Source organism: Bufo bufo, chromosome 7 (genome assembly GCF_905171765.1).
Source record: "Bufo bufo chromosome 7, aBufBuf1.1, whole genome shotgun sequence".
NCBI lineage: Eukaryota > Metazoa > Chordata > Amphibia > Anura > Bufonidae > Bufo > Bufo bufo.
The window spans coordinates 185,204,574-185,226,538 of NC_053395.1; the positions used below are offsets into that span (position 1 = coordinate 185,204,574).

The window sequence follows — 21,965 nt, forward strand, 5'->3', positions numbered from 1 at the left end:
GAAGTTCATGCGTTTTGGCAACATGAAATGTAGGGGTGGGCGATATAGACGATATAGGCGATATGCGATATAAATTTGTGCCACGATATGGATTTTGAGCATATCGCCTATATCGCCGGACCACGATATGATCCTGAGCCGGCACAGTGGAGAAGGAGAGAGTCCCTCCCCACTGTGCGCGGCTGCCGCTGACCACCAATGACAAGAGGAGGAGGGGAGGGACTGACAGTAAATCATTGAGTTTTCACGATCTCAGTGAGCGCGTGAAAACTCAAATCAGATGGTATATTCTAACCCCCAGGCGTTCCCATGGTGACAGGGACGCTTGCCTGGGGGTTAGAACATACAGGGCCACGCCGCTGACAGTAGAACATTTAAAAACGAATCGGTAACTTTAACTTTATTCATTGGTGATCTCTTTACTGTATACCTTACTAGGTCTTAGCTCCGGTAACAGCAGGCAGTGCGGGCGGGCGGCGCTCACTCACTGACGTCACGCGCCTGCTCCTCCCACTAGGCGGCGCAGGCGCGTGACGTCAGTGAGTGAGCGCCGCCCGCCCGCACTGCCTGCTGTTACCGGAGCTAAGACCTAGTAAGGTATACAGTAAAGAGATCACCAATGAATAAAGTTAAAGTTACTGATTCGTTTTTTAAATGTATTCCTGTGAGCGCCGCGGGGGGTGGGGGGGAGAATCTGTGGATGGCACCGTTTAGGGTAGGGGGGGTGTCTGTGGATGGCACCGTTTAGGGGAGGGGGGGGGGAATCTGTGGATGGCACCGTTTAGGGGGAGGGGGGGGAATCTGTGGATGGCACCGTTTAGGGGGGGGGGGAAATCTGTGGATGGCACCGTTTAGGGGAGGGGGGGGAATCTGTGGATGGCACCGTTTAGGGGAGGGGGGGAATCTGTGGATGGCACCGTTTAGGGGAGGGGGGGGGGAATTTGTGGATGGCACCGTTTAGGGGAGGGGGGGGAAATCTGTGGATGGCACCGTTTAGGGGAGGGGGGGGGAAATCTGTGGATGGCACCGTTTAGGGGAGGGGGGGAATCTGTGGATGGCACCGTTTAGGGGAGGGGGGGGAATCTGTGGATGGCACCGTTTAGGGGAGGGGGGGGTGTCTGTGGATGGCACCGTTTAGGGGAGGGGGGGGAATCTGTGGATGGCACCGTTTAGGGGAGGGGGGGGAATTTGTGGATGGCACCGTTTAGGGGAGGGGGGGGGGAAATCTGTGGATGGCACCGTTTAGGGGAGGGGGGGGAATCTGTGGATGGCACCGTTTAGGGGAGGGGGGGAATCTGTGGATGGCACCGTTTAGGAGAGGGGGGGGGTCTGTGGATGGCACCGTTTAGGGGAGGGGGGATCTGTGGATGGCACCGTTTAGGGGAGGGGGGGATCTGGGGATGGCACCGTTTAGGGGAGGGGGGGATCTGGGGATGGCACCGTTTAGGTGAGGGGGGGGGGATCTGTGGATGGCACCATTTAGGGGAGGGGGATCAGCTCCCTGCTGTTATGTGCACAAAGCACAGGGCAGCAGGGAGAGTGTAAAGTCCTATTCACCCTAATAGAGCTCTATTAGGGTGAATATGACAAGGGTTCTACGTTCTAGCCCTTAAGGAGACTAATAGTTATTAAATAAAAAGTAAAAAAAAGTTTAAACACGCCCCCCCCAAATATAGAAAACAATATATCGCAATATATATAGCATATCGCACATGCTTAAAATTATATCGCAATATAGATTTTAGCCCATATCGCCCACCCCTAATGAAATGTCTATCAGGAAAATTCCACTCCTTGGAGAGAGAGGAATCAAACTCCTGGTGGCTGGGGAAACACTTGTGCAAATGATGGGACTTCCTAAAGGAAACACCCGCGCTGGCAGATGATGGAGCTGGATTCTCAACCTGCAATGTCTAAATAACTGCCGTAATTAAATTGTCCACCACGGAGGATAGTTTGGATGACTGACCCTCCGGTGAGACAACATCCTCATCTGACCCTCTCTCCTCGGAACATGCCTCTTCAACTGAGGACATGTCGGAGTGAGACTCTCTAGCAGGAGGAGAAGAGGCAGAGGACACGGGAGACACAGAACCTCTTTTGGGGGAGGAAGTTCTTGCCCGTTTTGTGGGGCGGCCGTGATGGGCACGAGCCCCATGATCCCCAGAGTCGGACCGGCTTACCGACAAACGCCCCAATATATCCACAATAGCTTTGTTGGTATTGGAGACATCCTGCACCACCCTAGACAGGGGATGCACCCATTCTGGTTCTTACGTAGCTTGGGCAGCGGGAAGCAATGGGTCCGGAGCCGAGTCACTAGATGGCGGCGCAGTACACGCAAAGCAGAGGGAGTCTGACTGAGGGGATGGAAATTTTGCGCGACATGATGTGCAGGCAAAATGACGCACCGATGGGACCGCTTGCTTCTGGACCTGGGTTCAGACATAATGATACCCCTGGCACCCAAATAAGGAAAAAGGAAAGGTTAGGCCCTGTAAGAAGGGACAAACAACACTCACCCTGCCTGTGTCCCTCCAAGCAACATCAGCGTCCCGCCAGGTGCTTTAAATCCCGGAAGTGAGCGGAGCCCACTCTCCCTCTGCTCTGCCACTGGTGAGGGGGCAGGCCAACACAAGCCCTGCCCTCAAAATTACGCCAACTCTCAGTGCCAGTCAGGCCACGCCCCTCGCTCTCAGGCCCCGCGCTTGCCGGATCACACATCTGCATCCCCAGTCAAACCCAGACGTTGGCCAGGGAAAAATAAGCCGCAGGGGGGGGTACACAGAAGCCGGGGCCTCAATTAATAATGGCCCCGGCTGCCCCAGCAGACGCTCCGACCAGGATGTGGCGCTCAGGAGGAAACTCTGCCCCCTCTCTTCTCCCCGGCTGTTCAGGAGGACGCCGTCGTGGAGATGGACGCCACCAGTAGTAGGCCCCAAATGCAGCCGGGGCCTCAATTACCAATAATTGAGGCCCCGCAGCCCTGTGGAAGCGGCGATAAGGACGCCGCCGCCGGACTAACAATGCGCCGCGTGTGGGGCCACATATCAGGAGCAGCCCCCTGAGCCCTGCCGCAGGTACCATTTAAAGGGAACCTGGATTTTTGGTATAGAGCTGAGGACATGGGATGCTAGATCGCCGCTAGCACATCCGCAATACCCAGTCCCCATAGCTCTTGGGTGCTTTTATTGTGTCAAAACGATTTTATAGATATGTAAATTAACCTTAGATGAGTCCTGTCTCCTCCATGCTTGAGAGATGAGTCCAGCGTTCTCTGACTCTGAACCCAGCCACGCCGTTTTTTTTTTCCGTTTAGTTTTTTTGCTTTCTGTATACGGAACCATTCATTTCATTGGATCCACAAAAAAAAACGGAAGGTACTCCGTATGCCTTCCGTTTCTGTATTTCCGTTCTGTTCAAAGATAGAACATGTCCTATTATTGTCCGCATATCGGACAAGAATAGTACTGTTCTATCAGGGGCCAGCTGTTCCGTTCCACAAAAAAACGGAATGCACATGGACGTCATCCGTATTTTTTGCGGATCGCAAAATACTGAAAAAGCCATATGGCTGTGTGCAATAGGCCTAAAGGTATTGCAATGCTGTAACTTTTATGCATTTAAAGCGAGATACATAACATTTATATATCATGATTTCCTAGACAGAATATTGGACAACATATTTTAGCTTTTCTTGGGAATAAATGCTCTGGAGCCAGCGGACACACTTTGAATAAGATTTCATTGACAAATGGCCCCACACAGGCACACACCAGTCAAATAGCTTCTTGGCACAAGGATCTAAGATTTGCATCCATAGATAGTCTGTAGTTGGCATAGTGTGCAGCAGTTGATCTGAATGTCACTGGTAGCAGATGTGAATAGAGAATGAATAGCATGCAGCTTTTTCTTCCCGTATCGCAGAGTTAATTTAGTTTCAACAAAGGATTTCTGCTCCTCTAAGTCACCGGTTAAGAGTTTCATTTCAGAAGGCACAGCAAGTCCTGTTATGTACATGAGCTGAGACATGTTTTAGTAACTTAGTTTTTGCTGAATTTTAGGTGTCCATTACAGAGTTTAACAGGGCTGTGGTTCAGTGTAATGGATATAGATCAGGATTGTACCTACGTTTTTTATGTAGTCTTGTTGGGGGATGGGGGTTTCAGTAAAGTAAGAAACCCCCCATAATCTTTTAAAGGGAATCTGTCACCACCATATGGCCATATACAGTGCTTACATTGTCCTATCACACACCTATAATGTAATGGTACTAGGGGTGGGCGATATAAACAATATACGATATGAACGATAAAAAATCGGGCAACGATATAGATTTTGTCTAAATCGCCATATTGCGATAGATGACCACGGAGCGGTAGTGAATTGAAGAAGCTTCTTACTCACCGCTCCGTGGCCTCCCGACTCTGCACCGTGCTGCACTGGCCAGGGCCTTGCGTGGACACATCGTCAGCGCGCTGGCTGACGTTGCGTGTGACGTCAGGTCCCTCCCAGTGCATGCTGGGAAGAAGACGCAGTCCGTCTCCTGCGGACTCCATCAGCCAGCCGCGCACCCTGCAGGAAAGGTAAGTATATTAGCAGGGGCCCGAATCTACCGGGGGGTGGTGGATGGCTATGGCATGGGGCTGATGCCGCTGGCTGGGGGACATGATGATGGTGGCAATGGCATGGGGCTGATGGCGCTGGCTGGGGGAGATGGATGATGGAAAATGTCAATGGCATGGGGCTGATGGCGCTGGCTGGGGGACATGGATGATGGCAATGGCATGGGGCTGATGGCGCTGGCTGGGGGACATGGATGATGGCAATGGCATGGGGCTGATGGCGCTGGCTGGGGGACATGAATGATGATAGCCATGTAATTTGTATACATACAGAAGAAAATAATATATCGCAATATATCGTTATATCGCACATGCTTCAAATTATATTGCCATATAGATTTTAAGCCATATCGGCCAGCCCTGGTACCATTGTTATTTTCTTTACACTTGCAGTGCCCAGGCGCAGGATCTCGGCTGGACCGAAGGATGACGCAAGGGAATAGGAGGGCGGGCATAGGCAAAGGCTGTGAAACAATGAAATGAGGCAGAGCAGCCTGGGCTCCTACACAGTGAATGCCGCCCCTGAGCACTTGCGAGTGCTCATTTGCATATTAATTAAACTTCGTTTTTTCTGCTTCTGCAAGTGTAAAGAAAAAGACAAAGGTACTATTATATTCATGTATAGGTGTGCGATAGGACAATATAAGCGCTGTATATGGACATATGGTGGTGACAGACTCCCTTTAACAGTGTACAATTGTCAGACTAGGCACTGCAACACGCTGTACATCTCCAGATGTTATATTCTGGTCTCCATTAAGAAACTACAATGGGACTTTGGAGATGAAGGTATGCACAGATCCTGTCTACCCCAAGAATATCCACAGCCAATCCAATGTGTATGGGGTGGTAGATATTGGGGGGAAAACTGAACTAGGCATGTTGATTTTGTCTTGTCACCCTCTCCCTACTGAACAAACATGCATGCTTTACTAAATCAAGTACGAGCATGTTTATAGGGCATTGAGGGTCTAATACAGGTGCCCAGCTTTACCCTCGGCAACATAATTGCTTTATCAAACTTGCAGCCTCCATTCATGCTGAAGCACGTGGGCAACCCAGTATTTTTTTGAGTTGGTCTGAATGTGCCAGTCTCCCCGCATGGCTGTCCTGTCTGTCTCGCTAGTAAAATCCCCTTTTAATAGGCTACTATTGGAGACATCAGAAATGACGTGTTCTCAATTCCCCATTTAAATGATTTTCATATTGGAGTGGGGCAGAATCTTCGTCAAGTCTGTATTTCTGCCCGTATTTCTCCTATACTTCAAAAACGTACTAATAGGTTAATTTGTAATTTTAGATTATGAGCCCCAATGAGGACACGGACCCATGTGAGTTATCTTGGTGCTATGGCGGGATATATAGACACTATATACACTGACCAAAAATATAAACGCAACACTTTCGGTTTTGCTCCCATTTTGAATGAGTTGAACTCAAAGATCTACATTCACAAAAGACCCATTATTCTCAAATATTGTTCACAAATCTGTCTAAATTTGTGTTAGTGAGCACTTCTCCTTTGTCGAGATAATCTATCCCTGTGGCATATCAAGGTGCTGATTAGACAGCATGAATATTGCACAGGTGTGCCTTAGACTGCCCACAATAAGAGGGCCTATCTGAAATGTGCACAGTTTTGCCTGACGGGGGTCAGAAAACCAGTCAGTATCAACACATCTCTGTCACATAGAGTTGATCAGGTTGTTGACTGTGGCGGGTGAAATGTTGGTCCACTCGTCTGGTCGTGGATGAATGGCACAACAATGGGCCTCAGGATCTCCTCACGGTATCTCTGTGCATTCAAAATGACATCAATAAAATGCACCTGTGTTTGTTGTCCATAACATACGCCTGCCCATACCATAACCACACCGCCACCCATGGGCCACTCGATCCACAACTTTGACGTCAGCAAACTGCTCACCCACATGACGCCACATATGCTGTCTGCCATCTGACCTGAACAGTGAAAACCGGGACTCATCTGTGAACAGAACGCCTCTCTAACGTGCCAGACGCCATCAGATGTGAGCATTTGGCCACTCAAGTCGGTTGCGACATCTGTTGCATTGTGCTGTGTGATCAAACTGCACATTTAAGAGTGGTCTTTTATTGTGGGCAGTCTAAGGCACAATATTCATGCTGTCTAATCAGCACCTTGATATGCCACACCTGTGAGGTGGGATGGATTATCTCGGCAAAGACACAGATTTAGACAGATTTGTGAACAATATTTGAGAGTAATGGGTCTTTTGTGTATGTAGAAAATGTTTCAGATCTTTGAGTTCAGCTCATGCAAAATGGGAGAAAAACCAAAAGTGTTGCGTTTATATTTTTAGTCAGTGTATAAATAGAAAGACTCCCATGCAGTCAATGGGAGAACACATGACAATGTAAAGCAACTAAGGTTGAATGGGACTGAGCTGCGATACAAAGCACAGCCACTATACCATATACGGCGCTGTGCTTGGTGAGCTGTGAGGAGGCCGCAGCGCTAACAGGAGCCCCACTGCCTTCTCAAACAGCTGATTGGCAGTCAGATACGGATGACCTATCCAGAAATCTCATAAAATTTCATAAAACCCCTTTAAAGCTCCTCAGTGAGCAACTATTAGGAGAAATAAAATGGCCACCGTCCTATTAGTACACACAAAACCTGTCCTAATCACACAGCAGGAGAAGTTACTTCACAACACTAAGGTAAAGAGCTGCCTTATCCTCCTCTGCTCTGCTTGTTAGGGATTATGATCCTGAATACAGATGATAAGATCTTCAGCTGAATCTCTGTAGAAATGGAGTTCATGAGGAGACATAAAGTACAGGTTTTGTGTGGACTAGTAGGATGGCGGCCATTTTATTTCCCCTGATGATTGTGCCCTAGACAAAACGAGCCATTATAACTAATGAAAGGTACTTGAGAATATATTTATAATAATGTAATATTTAAGTATTTTTATTTTCTTAACTCGTGGAGAAAACCTTTAATGCAAATGACCACATTACGGCTCCATACAAGTTCTGAGATGTACAGAGCAGTAATGCAGCACCCATACTGGTCCTGTTTCCCCAGGCAGAAGAATGCACTTATAGAAAGTTACCTTCATTAATGGAGGGAAATGAAAGAGAGTCAGGTAATCATATGTCAGTTTTTCAATTGCAGCCTGCAAAACAGAATGATAGTATCAAAATTACATATAACTAGGGAAGAGCATTTCCATGTTTTCTGTAAATATCATCACGGCAGATTGATATTGTAAAGTGGATGTAGGCCTGTTTCACACTTGCGTTGTTTTCCGGTAGTGAGTTCCAGCAGACGATCTCAACACCGAAAAAAAAAGTTTCCATTTTGTCCTCACGCATTCTGAATGGAAAGAGATCCGTTCAGTTTTCCGTTTCATTTGCATTCTGTGTCCTGTTATCGAAACAAATCGGCTCCATCACTAAAAACAATGTAAGTCAATGGAGACCGATCAGTCACCCATTGACTTTCAATGTATCTAGTGACAAATCCAGTTTGCTCCATTTTGATTTCACACAGCTGCATCCTAACGGAACGGATGCATCCTGACGTGTAATAAAAAAGGATCCGTTTAATTCCGTTTTTGGGATCCTCTGCTCAATACCAGAATTAACAACGCAAGTGTGAAACCGGTCTTACTAGGGTGGATGGCAGCTACTGACCTCATACCCACAACCTTCTAGCAGAAGAAATAAGGCTATGACATGTAGATGTGTGAGAGAACATGGGATCAATACACCACAGTAGAGAGAGAGAATGCGGACTGTATTGAGACAATGCTAAGAATAACTCCACATGGAGCTGAATGGGGGCATTTCTAATGCAGCTAAGCCACAATCTATTTGTCGTCTTTACGGGATGTTCACACGTAGTGGATATGCTTTGGATCTGCCGTCAGGAATTACATAGCATCCACGTGATCATGTCAATTTATACTGATGATTTCCACCTCTTGCAATGCATCGGGTGAATTCCTCAGCAAAATGTGTTAGGACTATATTATTTATCCACGTGCTATCCACATTTTTTTTTGCAAATCCATTAATTTCTATGGTGCCATGCACACATCAGTGTACTGCGAAAACAGCCTTTTCTATTACAGAGTAAAATAGGGAATGCACATAGAAGGTATCCATATTTTGCAGTTCCTTTTTTGGAGGACCGAAATATGGACACAATTCAAATGTATGGGCTCTGGCGAGGCAAATTAGTTGTTCCCGAATTCTTGCTGGACTTAGGTGAATAACTTCAGGATTTGATTTTTAAACTTTAATACCATTTTAAAACATGAATCCAAAGTCTGCTTCCGTACCAAGGTACCAGTCGGTACCAAAGCCAACTTTGGATCCATGTTTTAAAATGGTTTTAAAGTTTAAAAATCAATGTCCGAAGTTATTCACCGAAGTCTCACGAGACTTCGGGAATAACTCGCTTCACCTCGCCGGAGACCATACATTTTAATGCTCCGTACAGCGTTAAAATAAAGTTTAGAGTGAATCGACTTTGGATCTGAAGCTCGATTCGCTCAACACTAGATGAGAAAATCTGTATGTGTGAACGTATCCATACATACCTCCCAACTTTTTTGATGGTCAAAGAGGGACATTTATGGTTCATTGTATGAAAGATCTATTTTTTCCCTTAAAATCTATACACTTCAATAGTTTTCTCTTCCGAAATAAAGCAAAAATAATCTGAATATAGAAATATCTAAACTCCCAACTGCATCAAAAAATGAAATAATATACAAAACAGGCTCAAATATACAGAGAGGAACCATAGAGACACTTTCTGGGTCAATATTGTGAATGTAATAATGCAAATACATACCTAAGATCAAAAAGAGGGACATATAAGGAGCAAAGAGAGACAGAGTTACTTGGGTCAAAAAGAGGGACTGTCCCTCCAAAAGAGGGACACTTGGGAGGTCTGCCCTTAGTCACACACTGTTCCAGTTTGGCTATGGTCCTTCCTCCCATGATTAGGATTATTATTTCCCAAGACAGACTATGATGAACTCGCATTATGAGCACTAGTATTGTGTTGTACTAGAAATGCATTTTGCTCACCTTCAGATGCATGATGTGACCTTTGGACACTATGCCCATATCTTTCAAATCATTCTCCTCCAGTAAGAGCAATCTCTTTCCGGTAATATGATGTTCTTTAAATAGAAAGGGATAAGCGCTCTGCAAACCAGAGCCATCATCTACAAACGAGAAGAATATTAAAGTGATCTGCACATCACACAGGCAAGGAATGATAGTGATGAAAAATGGCTACATTAACCCACCTGTTTTCCCCAACTGTTGTACCCAAAAAAACTGTAAAAAGACAAAATAAAAAACAACTTTAGACTTGATTTGACAATCAAAAATACGAACATGTTTGATCATTTGCTTGTTATTTTTTCCCTATACTTTTAGACATCTGCTGATCTTCTCCATACAAATAGGAAATTGTATTCTGAGGAACATAGCAGAGACACCTCTTCATAACCAGATTAGCTGGTGCTAAAAGGGGGTATATGGCATACATAAGTAGGGGTAAAGAGGAGAGGAAACGAAACTGGAGAGAAGGATGGTAAGGAAAAAGTGCTAAAAGGGGAGCTGCAGGAAGTAGGGCTCACCAAATTCATGATTAAGAATACCCATCCAAGGATCTTGATTAAACTGCTGTATGCACAAAGCTGTAGTCAAGGTGGCACCAGAGAGGCCCTCTCCCATAGTTAGGTTTATTCCTGCAGTCTTACATATAGCCAGTAATGGCTAGAGAGTTATCAAATTTCCCAAATTAATTGGCTCATCTGTAACAAGACAACTCTTTCTTTAGAAACCAGCTATTCTCTACAAAAAGATGTACCAAAACTTGCACATGAAGAACAAAACTAACTGTGTCCAATATCATACTACAGATACACAGACTGATATCGGGGAGGGAATGGCAGAACTGCTGAGGCCAGAGACTGTTCTCATTGTAATTATCCTTTATTATCCTGCTTCCTAGGACACTGACACCAATATTGGCAATTAAATATTTTTCGTAAATAAGAACAGGCCCCTTGGACCTTCTACACCTGAAGGCTGGGAGCGGTTTAGGAATACCTCCATGAACCCTTACAGCTTTCAAACAGTATCCTGCCTTGAGCCTGTTGGAAATGCAATTGTAAAAGCCAGTCGTACAGGCAACTAACCTATAATTACTGCCACACTGTAAAACCAATTGGTGTGCGACTGAGCCAGTGAAAATAGCTCACTACTACAAACTACATTGCAAGAACCCCCTGATTAAAAATTGCTAACAAGTGACTTTCCACTGATATCAAATCGTGTTTTTTTTTTTTTTTTTTTTTTTAAAGTACTGATCTGAATTATGTGCAATGTAGGCTACCTGTATATGTGTGTGTGTATGTATATATATATATATATATATATATATATACAGTGCCTTGCAAAAGTATTCACCCCCCTTGACTTTTTTCCTATTTTGGTACATTACAGCCTTAAGTTCAATGTTTTGTTAATCTGAATTTTATATGATGGATCAGAACACAATAGTCTAAGTTGGTGAAGTGAAATGAGAAAAATATATAAATAAAACTATTGTTTAGAAATAGAAAAAAAAAAATTGGCATGTGCGTATGTATTCATTGCTAAGAAGCCCATAAAAAGCTCTGGTGCAACCAGTTACCTTCAGAAGTCACATCATTTGTGAAATGATGTCACCTGTGTGCAATCTAAGTGTCACATGATCTGTCATTACATATACACACACCTTTTTTGAAAGGCCCCAGAGGCTGCAACAACTAATCAAGAGGCATCACTAACCAAACACTGCCATGAAGACCAAGGAACTCTCCAAACAACTAAGGGACAATGTTGTTGAGAAGTACAAGTCAGGGTTAGGTTATAAAAAAATATCCAAATCTTTGATGATTCCCTGGAGCACCATCAAATCTATCATAACCAAATGGAAAGAACATGGCACAACAGCAAACCTGCCAAGAGACGGCCGCCCACCAAAACTAACGGACCGGGTAAGGAGGGCATTAATCAGAGAGGCAGCACAGAGACCTAAGGTAACCCTGGAGGAGCTGCAGAGTTCCACAGAAGAGACTGGAGTATCTGTATATAGGACGACAATAAGCTGTACGCTCAATAGAGTTGGGCTTTATGGCAGAGAGGCCAGAAGAAAAAACACAAAAGTGCGGAGGAAGGTGCTCTGGTCTGATGAGACAAATATTTAGCTTTTCGGCCATCAAAGAAAACGCTATGTCTGCCGCAAACCCAACACATCACTTTAAGAACACCATCCCCACAGTGAAACATGGTGGTGACAGCATCATGCTGTGGGGATGTTTTTCAGCAGCCGGGACTGGGAAACTGGTCAGAGTTGAGGGAAGGATGGATGGTGCTAAATACAGGGATATTCTTGAGCAGAACCTGTCCCACTCTGTGCGTGATCTGAGGCTAGGACGGAGGTTCACCTTCCAGCAGGACAATGACCCCAAACACACTGCTAAAGCAACACTTGAGTGGTTTAAGGGGAAACATGTAAATGTGTTGGAATGGCCGAGTCACAGCCCAGATCTCAATCCAACAGAAAATCTGTGGTCAGACTTAAAGAGGACCTTTCACCAGAATAAAACCTCTAAACTGACTATACAGACGTGTAGAGCGGCGCCCAGGGATCCCCCTGCACTTACTGTTATCCCCGGGTGCCGCTCCATTCTCCCGTTATAGCCTCCGGTATCTTCATAGTTAGGCTCCACCCAGGGGAACCTGCCGGCGTCTCTTTCTCCTATGCTGTAGCGCTGGCCAATCGCAGCGCTCAGCTCATAGCCAGGCTATGAGCTGAGCGCTGCGATTGGCCAGCACTACAGCATAGGAGAAGGAGACCGCGGCAGGTTCCCCTGGGTGGAGCCTAACTATGAAGATACCGGAGGCTATACCGGGCGAACGGAGCGGCGCCCGGGAATAACAGTAAGTGCAGGGGGATTCCTGGGCGCCGCTCTACACGTCTGTATAGTCAGTTTAGAGGTTTTATTCTGGTGAAAGGTCCTCTTTAAAGATTGCTGTTCACAAGCGCAAACCATTCAACTTGAAGGAGCTGGAGCAGTTTTGCAAGGAGGAATGGGCAAAAATCCCAGTGGTAAGAGGTGACAAGCTCATAGAGACTTATCCAAAGCGACTTGGAGCTGTGATTGCTGCAAAAGGTGGCTCTACAAAGTATTGACTTTAGGGAGGTGAAACATTGACTTTTCATGTTATTTTGTCCTATTTGTTGTTTGCCTCACAATAAAAAAATAAAATAAAAAATCTTCAAAGTTATGGGCATGTTCTGTAAATTAAATTATGCAAATCCTCAAACAATCCATGTTAATTCCAGGTTGCGAGGCACCAAAATACAAAAAAAAGTCAAGGGGGTGAAAACTTTTGTAAGGCACTGTATATATATCAATATGTCCAATGTACCCTATTATTGCATATTTATAACATACATCATACATAACACCGTTAATTACTGATGTCCTTACAAGAAACTGCCATTTCTTGTCTGGTCTGTGAGAAGACTTTTTGCATATCAGAAAATTACTGGTACTTGTATCTATATCCAGAAAACAAATGGCACAAGCGGTATGAACAGAATTCCCTCCATTCATTGATATCTAAGCCTTTAGCAGTACATTTTCCAGATGCAAGTAATTGTTATAATAAATCTGAAGCCCAAAGCTGTACCTATGTAGCCATACTGCAGAACCACTGCATGCTCCCATTGCTCTGCTCTGACTAGATAGCTTTGCTCAATAAATCTATAACCTGCAACAATTTAAGGGGATGTAACAGGAAAAAATTTTGCTGTCAAAATATTACTAAAATTTGGTTTTTTTTTGTTATGGAAAAATGTATTGTATGTTGGCATGGCATAAGTTGCAATGGCTGTCAAAATAGATTCTCAAAGGGTACAATTGGATAATAACTAAGCCAGCTCTATGCACTGATGAGGGGCAGAGAGTACAGGATTAATTGAGAGGCCTAGGATTTGGGGGATACTAGGTGCAATCTCCTGAAACAGCTGTCTGCAGATGTGGTTCTTATGGACCTTGTGGACTTATAGGATAGCTGCCTTACATCTGATGGCATAAGAGGCAGAGCTTACTAAGAGCTAATATGCATACCCTCTAACACAAGGACACGAATGCAATTCCATGCACATGTCGTCCTTGGTCAGTGATGTCATTTATCACTATCACAGCATGATAAGGGCACACACAACATTTCCACACAGCTTACCACATCTTCTTCAGTCCATGAATATATATCAAAGGAGGGCAGAAGCTGCAGAGACAAAATGACAGCAAGTTAGTGATCACTGGATGAATCTTACCTCCTAGTCACACATCCTACATGCGGACATGGTACTGTAGGAACACATGTCCTCTATCTCAAATGACCAGATTGGACCACTGGCCTCAGATGCTGATGCTCTGGTCTACATAATCTTGTGAATAAAGCAGTTTAGCTTCATTCTTGATAATTCAGTGACCTCAAGGTCTTAGTAAGTGTACCTGGCTTGAGATTTCTTCCATCATTCTTTTCTTTCTTAATTTTTTTTACATTTAGGCTGAGTTCACACGGGCGTTGCGGGAAAAGGTGCGGGTGCGTTGCGGGAACATGCGCAATTTTTCAGCGCGAGTGCAAAAAATTATTCGGGCTTGGGATCGGTGTTCTGTAGATTGTATTATTTTCCCTTATAACATGGTTATAAGGGAAAATAATAGCATTCTGAATACAGAATGCATAGTAAAATAGCGCTGGAGGGGTTAAAAAAATAAATAAATTATTTAACTCACCTTAATCCACTTGCTCGCGCAGCCCGGCTTCTCTTCTGTCTTCATCTTAGCTGTGTGCAGGAAAAGGACCTGTGGGTGACGTCACTCCGGTCATCACATGGTCCGTCACATGATCTTTTACCATGGTGATGGATCATGTGATGACCGGAGTGACGTCACCACAGGTCCTTTTCCTGCACACAGCTAAGATGAAGACAGAAGAGATGCCGGGCTGCGCGAGCAAGTGGATTAAGGTGAATTATTTTTTATTTATTTTTTAACCCCTCCAGCGCTATTTTACTATGCATTCTGTATTCAGAATGCTATTATTTTCCCTTATAACCATGTTATAAGGGAAAATAATAATGATCGGGTTTCCATCCCGATCGTCTCCTAGCAACCGTGCGTGAAAATCGCACCGCATCCACACTTGCTTGCGGATGCTTGCGATTTTCATGCAGCCCCATTCACTTCTATGGGGTCTGCGTTGCGTGGAAAACGCACAATATAGAGCATGCTGCGATTTTCACGCAACGCATAAGTGATGCGTGAAAATCACAGCTCATGTGCACAGCCCCATAGAAATGAATGGGTCCAGATTCAGTGCGGGTGCAATGCGTTCACCCCCCGCATTGCACCCACGCAGAATACTCGCCCGTGTGAACTCAGCCTTACTCCAACTAGATTTTTCGGTACTTCTGTCCTATAGGCTTCACTATTCACTTACCTGCTCCCCTTAATCCCTTTTGGAGTTGTATTCAATTTGGCAGGATTATTTTGTCTCGCATTTAAATAAAAAACAAAAACTGAGACATCCACTGAGGAGGAAGATGAACAAAATTCTTGTTCACATTGGCCCACATTTACTATGGCTGCACCTGAATTTTGCCTTTTTGTACATCAAAATCCAGTACATTTTTTGTGCAACATGTAACATCTCTTTTTTCCAAACACAGCTTGGCTAACCTTTTGTCTAACTGTGCAACATATTTACGTTACAGCCAGTTTGTTGGCTCAAATATTTGTCGCAATTTATACCAACTTGACTTGTGTCTAAGGCTACTTTCACACTGGCCTTTCTGGTTCCGCTTGTGAGATCCGTTTCGGGGCTCTCACAAGCGGCCCAAAACGGATCAGTTCAGCCCCAATGCATTCTGAATGGATAAGGATCTGTTCAGAATGCATTAATTTGGCTGCGTTTGGTCTCCGTTGCGTCTGTATTCCGCTTTCGAGGCGGAAACTAAAACGCAGCTTGCAGCGTTTTGGTGTCCGCCTGACGATGCGAGCCAAACGGATCCGTCTTGACAATGTAAGTCAATGGGGATGGATCCGTTTTTACTGACACAATATGGTGCAATTGAAAACGGATCCGTCAACTGTTACATGTATACCGTGCAGACTGTTTTTCTTCTTTGTATTTTTGTGATTTTCCAAAAAAAAAGTCTAATAAAAATTATCTGATTTAAAAAGAAAACGGATCCGTCCCCGATTGACTTTCAATGTAAGTCAAGAAGGATCTGTTTTGATTTAGACTTTTTTTAAATGAATAATGCAAATTGATCCGTTATGAACGGATACAAGCGTTTGCATTATTGGTGCGGATCCGCACTGAACGCAGGTGTGAAAATAGCCTAACTTGTTGCGAGATTTGCCAAATCTATCTCACACCGTGAGCCACTGTAATAAACCTGGTGCATCTTGTGACTGCCTGGACTAAGTTTAAGCCATCTAAATATTAGACATGGTCTGACTGAAGGTTATCTAATTTGTTGAAATTACAGTATCCTAAAAAAATGAAAATGAAATGTCAATAGCCGATGTACAATTTGCTTCTTTCATTCATTCGGGTTTTTTTTTCTGTCAAAAGAGGATGGTGTTCATCAATTGATCCCCAGTGTAAGACTTAAAGGGGTTGTCTCATCTGAGACAATGGGGGCATATCGCTAGGACGGAGCCCGAAAGTGTTGGTGGGTTTAATACGCATGCGCAGCTGCCCGCCATTCATTTCTATGTCGCTGCCGAAAATAGCCGAGCACTGGAGGGCGGGATATGCCCTCATTGTGTCAGATGAGACAACCCCTTTAAGTCTCGTCCACATTTCCAACTAACGTGTGCTATCCACATTTTCTTTCATTGATTTGAATGTGTCTGTTTACTCCTCAGTATTTTTTTTTACTGACTGTGGGCCATTAAAAAAAAATAATCATGAGACATGTACTACCTTGGTCCATTGAAGTCTATGACATCGGTCTTGCATCCATTTTTCACTGAATACTGATAGTTGATGCTTTGTTGAAATAAAATGTGCTGCTTGGGGACACGTCGCTGCTAAGGCCAGTCATTGGCTGCAGCAGAGCAAGTGATCCTGTCCATGTAGGAAGTTTACATGCGGGGCCCGGAAGTGCTATAAAGACTGGTTGGGATGCATGGAACCTAGCAGCAGGGTGCAGGTAAGTATACTTCCCTAAACAGGTCCAGCAGGGTGGGGGTGACATTTCTAAATAAAAAAAAAAGTCAACGTTCCCCCTTTAAGCTAGAGTGGGTCCCAGAAAAGACATTTATCACCTATCTATAGCATACTGTAGGGTATAAATGTATGATTAATAGGGGTCCTAACACTTGGATCCACATGGTTACTGCAACAGAGGTCCTAAGTCTCCTGTTCCTCATTCTGGTGAAGAAAGTTAAAAGGAGCATGGACGCTGATGCTCTATTACAAGTCTACAGTGCTGAAGGAGATGGGGGGATGAAAGAGGATCATATAAGATAGATGTCTTTTCTGATAAAACTCCTTTAAAGCATATGTTGATAATATAAATAAATCTGCAGGCAATTGTGGATGACCAAATTGTAGGATGTTCGGTAGTAGCAAGATCCTTTCCTGCAGGTGATGACTTCCTTTATAGAGGCTGATGGTCTTCCTCTTTAAATTTCATTTTTCATAATACCTGATAATTAGGGATGAGCAAATTTTTATATTTTGAAGTTTGTGTTATGGTATTTACTGAATTGTGTTATGGATTCCGTTACCACGGACCATAACGCATTCTATGACTGAATGCACAACGGAATGCCTTTAGAGTCATTCCGTTATTCATTCCGTCATAATAGAAGTCTATGGGCTGCAAAACGGATCCATCTGGTTTACATTATGCAGGAGAGGATTCCAGCATAACGTAAACAGGACGGATCCGTTTTTTAGCCCATAGACTTCTATTATGACGGAATGAATAACGGAATGACTCTAAAGGCATTCCGTTATGCATTCAGTCATAGAATGCGTTATGGTCCGTGGTAACGGAATCCATAACACAATTCAGTAAATACCACAACACGAACCCGCACACGAACTTCAAAATATGAAATTCGCTCATCCCTACTGATAATGACTCAAGATATTGAACTACTGTCACTACTTTGATGTCACGTGTGGGACCAGATTGGCCTTCTGTAAATCTGTAAAAACTGCATAAATATGCTATGCCCCCTCAAATCAAGGTCTAATCTTTCTGGTCAGGGAAACAGCATGTGAACCCTTTTAGAGCCCCATTATGCCCAGTAACCACCATTCCTCCTGAACCTATCTAGATCCTGCATACGTCTGAAAAACAATTTATTTTGGCAACATTTTCCATTAACGCAATCTGTATTTAAATGATCTGCAATACATTTGCTGACATACATATAAAATCATAATGTCCTTGGGCTTCTTTTTTTAGATTTTCTTTTCCTAATATTTGTTCCCAAAGCAAACGTCAGTCGAAAACGGAAAAAAAGTGAATTCCTTGATAAGAGACAGACAAGGCCAGAGTTCACTGGTGAAATATATTATCCTCTGCTGTCCTGACGTCCTCGGATGGGGGGTCAGCATTTACACATGTGCGTGGTGCACTGAGGTCCTCTGTTATTCTTCCTGAATTGCTTTTTACTATGATTATCCAATTATGCATTCAAAAATATAAAATGCAGGCAGAATTGTGATTGCTGTCATTCCGAGCAGCAGTTCTATATTTCCATTAAACGGTGGTTAAAAATACATATATGGTGCATTTTTCATGGCATAAGTAGAAGGATATGCTAAAAGCCCTGTGCTCAAAGTCAGTATCACGTCCGAATTCCCACTCTTATAATTGCATGTAGACATCTAATAGCATAAAATGTAACACGGAGGTCACCTTTATGGCCTCTAATGGTTATCATTAAGCTAATATTATTTTACTATGGCCAGCGGGGCTGATTTTAATGGAAACAGAAGCTTCATGGAAACATCCAATTTGTTTTTAGGGAATACGGTTACTTAAAAATTGTTGTAAAATTGAATAAATAAAGATGTGGTAGAATTAAATCAGTGTATAAATCTACAAGAAAACAAAAGAAGCAGCTCCTTCTTGGTGATGTCACACGGCTAGTATAAATCCACTACAATTCATTGTTAAAAGGGTTTTCCAGACTTAGCTAGGATTTACCATGACTTGCTGATCGGTAAGGTTCTGACCGCAGGGAGAATGAAGGAGCTAAGCCTCTTTGGCATTTTCTCTGCATGGCACCACTACCAGCCCGCTAATGTTCAGAAAACAGCAATTCAGGCCATTATAACTGAATGTACGCGAGTCGAAACACCTGTACAGAGCTTGGATAATAGATGGAGGAAAAAAAGGCTTAAGGTTGGGCACAGGTGTTGCGTCCTGGGTTTGGTTTTGTATTCCACTTCCCCCCCAAAGGTGCTCAATGTGTTGAGGTCAGAACTTCTTCTAGGTTAGTAGGCTGCAGGCTGAATGTAACTAACCCTTAACTGTAATACCCTTTATGGAGTTTCCCAAAAGCCAAAAACCCCTACGGTCGTAACCTGTGGCCAATAAAATAAAATAAAAACTCACCTCTCCGTGCTCCCACTGTTCCCGCACACCTGCCTGCTTCAGAGGTGCTTCCAGTGCCCACTGGCACATCACTGCTAGTGCGTGTTATAGCAATTGATATGGGAAACCACTTCCACTGAGACGGGAACCAGAAGCATCTGGGAACAGGACAGCAGAGCAAAAAAGTGGACAGGTGAGTTTTATTTATTTTTTATTGACCGCAGGTTTCAACCATTTGGGTCAGACAACCCTTTAATTCATTTTATGGGAAGCCCTCTTTCAATGATACACCTGTATTCATCCTTAAAGGTGTTATTAAGTTTTTTTAAACTAGGATAGGCCATCAATATTAGATCGACGAGGGTCCGAATCTTGGAACGTCTGTTTGAAGGGCTGAGATGTTTGAATGACCTCTGCACATTGGTCTGTAAACTGTATTACAAAACGCCTTACTTTGTACTAGCAGTGGTACAGGGTAATTTAGCTTTGTTCTATTATATGGATTTTATTTATTTTTTAAACTTTATTATTATTTTTTTCCGTCCCACTATTGGACTTGACCGTGTGATCCTTTGATCACTTCAATAACACATACAGTTGTGTTCAAAATTATTCAACCCCCACTGAAATTGAGTGTTTTGGCCAGTTTGACATTGATTTTGATCATTTCAGTCATCTTGTTTACAATTAAATCAAAGAGGCACTTGTAAGTCAGACAAATATAACATAACATTTATAATGAAATAACCACAAATGTATTTTCTATGCTCACATCATTATCAGTTTTATTCAACCCCCAAGTGACATTCAATCTTAGTACTTAGTCCTTTTCCAGTTATAACAGCTTTTAAAAGTGAAGCATAGCTTGACACAAGTGTCTTGCAGCGATCTACGGGTATCTTCGCCCATTCTTCATGGGCAAAAGCCTCCAGTTCAGTCACATTCTTAGGCTTGCGCGCTGCAACTGCTTTCTTTAAGTCCCACCAGAGGTTCTCAATCGGATTTAAGTCTGGTGACTGCGATGGCCACTCCAAAATGTTCCAGCCTTTAATCTGCAACCATGCTCTAGTGGACTTGGAGGTATGCTTGGGATCATTGTCCTGTTGAAAGGTCCAACGTCTCCCAAGCCTCAGGTTTGTGACGGACTGCATCACATTTTCATCCAATATCTCCTGGTACTGAAGAGAATTCATGGTACCTTGCACACGCTGAAGCTTCCCTGTACCTGTAGAAGCAAAACAGCCCCAAAGCATGATTGACCCCCCACCATGCTTCACAGTAGGCAAGGTGTTCTTTTCTTCATAGGCCTTGTTCTTCCTCCTCCAAACATAGCGTTGATCCATGGGCCCAAACAGTTCTAATTTTGTTTCATCAGTCCACAGAACACTTTTGTGGTTTGTCCACATGACTTTTGGCATACTGCAGTCGACTCTTCTTATTCTTTGGAGACAGCAAGGGGGTGCGCCTGGGAGTTCTGGCATGGAGGCCTTCATTACGCAGTGTGCGCCTTATTGTCTGAGCTGAAACTTCAGTACCCACATCTGACAAATCTTTTTTCAGTTCCTCAGCAGTCACACGGGGACTTTTCTCCACTTTGCGCTTCAGGTAGCGCACAGCAGTCGAAGTCAGCATCTTCTTTCTGCCACGACCAGGTAGCGTTTCAACAGTGCCCTTTGCCTTGAATTTGCAAATGATGCTTCCTATGGTGTCTCTTGGTATGTTTAACATCTTTGCAATCTTCTTATAGCCTTGCCCTTCCTGTGAAGAGAAATCACCTCTCCTCTTGTCTTCCTGGACCATTCTCTTGACTTCACCATGTTTGTAAGCACACCAGTAAATGTCTAGAAGGAGCTGAGTATCACAGTCCTTTTAAATCTGCCTAATTGGTGCTTATTATGCTTGATTGCTGCTCCTTGACATCCACAGGTGTTTTCAATACCTGATCGAAAACACTTGAATGAACCTCTGTTCTTAAGAGTGGTAGTCTTTAACCACTTGCCATCTGGGCCATTTGCCCCCTTCCTGACCAGGCCTAATTTTGCAAAACTGACATATCTCACTTTATGTGGTAATAACTTTGGAACGCCTTTATTTATCCAAGTCATTCAGAGATTGTTTTCTCGTGACACATTGTACTTCATGATAGTCATAAATTTGAGTCAAAATATTTCACCTTTATTTATGAAAAAATCCCAAATTTACCCAAAAATTTGAAAAATTTGCAATTTTCTAAATTTCAATTTCTCTGCTTTTAAAACAGAAAGTGATACCTCATAAAATATTTATTACTTAACATTCCCCATATGTCTACTTTCTGTTGGCATCATTTTGGAAATGTCATTTTATTTTTTTAGGACGTTAGAAGGCTTAGAAGTTTAGAAGCAATTCTTCAAATTTTTAAGAAAATTGCCAAAACCCACTTTTTAAGGACCAGTTCAGGTCTGAAGTCACTTTGTGGGGCCTACATAGTGGATACCCCCAAATGACCCCATTGTAGAAACTACACCCCTCAAGGTATTCAAAACCGATTTTACAAACTTTGTTAACCCTTTAGGCGTTCCACAAGAATTAAAGGAAAATGGAGATCAAATTTTTAAATTTCACTTTTTTGGCAGATTTTCCATTTTAAT

At 43.6% G+C, this 21,965-nt stretch overlaps 1 protein-coding gene across 2 annotated transcripts in view; it reads right to left on the reverse strand.

Moving 5' to 3' along the window:
- The window catches only part of MAP3K20 (mitogen-activated protein kinase kinase kinase 20), a 232,839-nt gene that overhangs the window by 52,304 nt on the left and 158,570 nt on the right, over positions 1-21,965 (reverse strand). For both annotated transcript variants that reach the window (XM_040441937.1, XM_040441938.1), the window contains exons 12-15: positions 13,941-13,985; positions 9,941-9,971; positions 9,717-9,856; positions 7,727-7,789 (exon numbers count right to left, since the gene is read on the reverse strand). In XM_040441937.1, the coding sequence (XP_040297871.1) occupies positions 7,727-7,789; positions 9,717-9,856; positions 9,941-9,971; positions 13,941-13,985 (279 nt within the window). The remainder of the gene's footprint in view (positions 1-7,726; positions 7,790-9,716; positions 9,857-9,940; positions 9,972-13,940; positions 13,986-21,965) is intronic.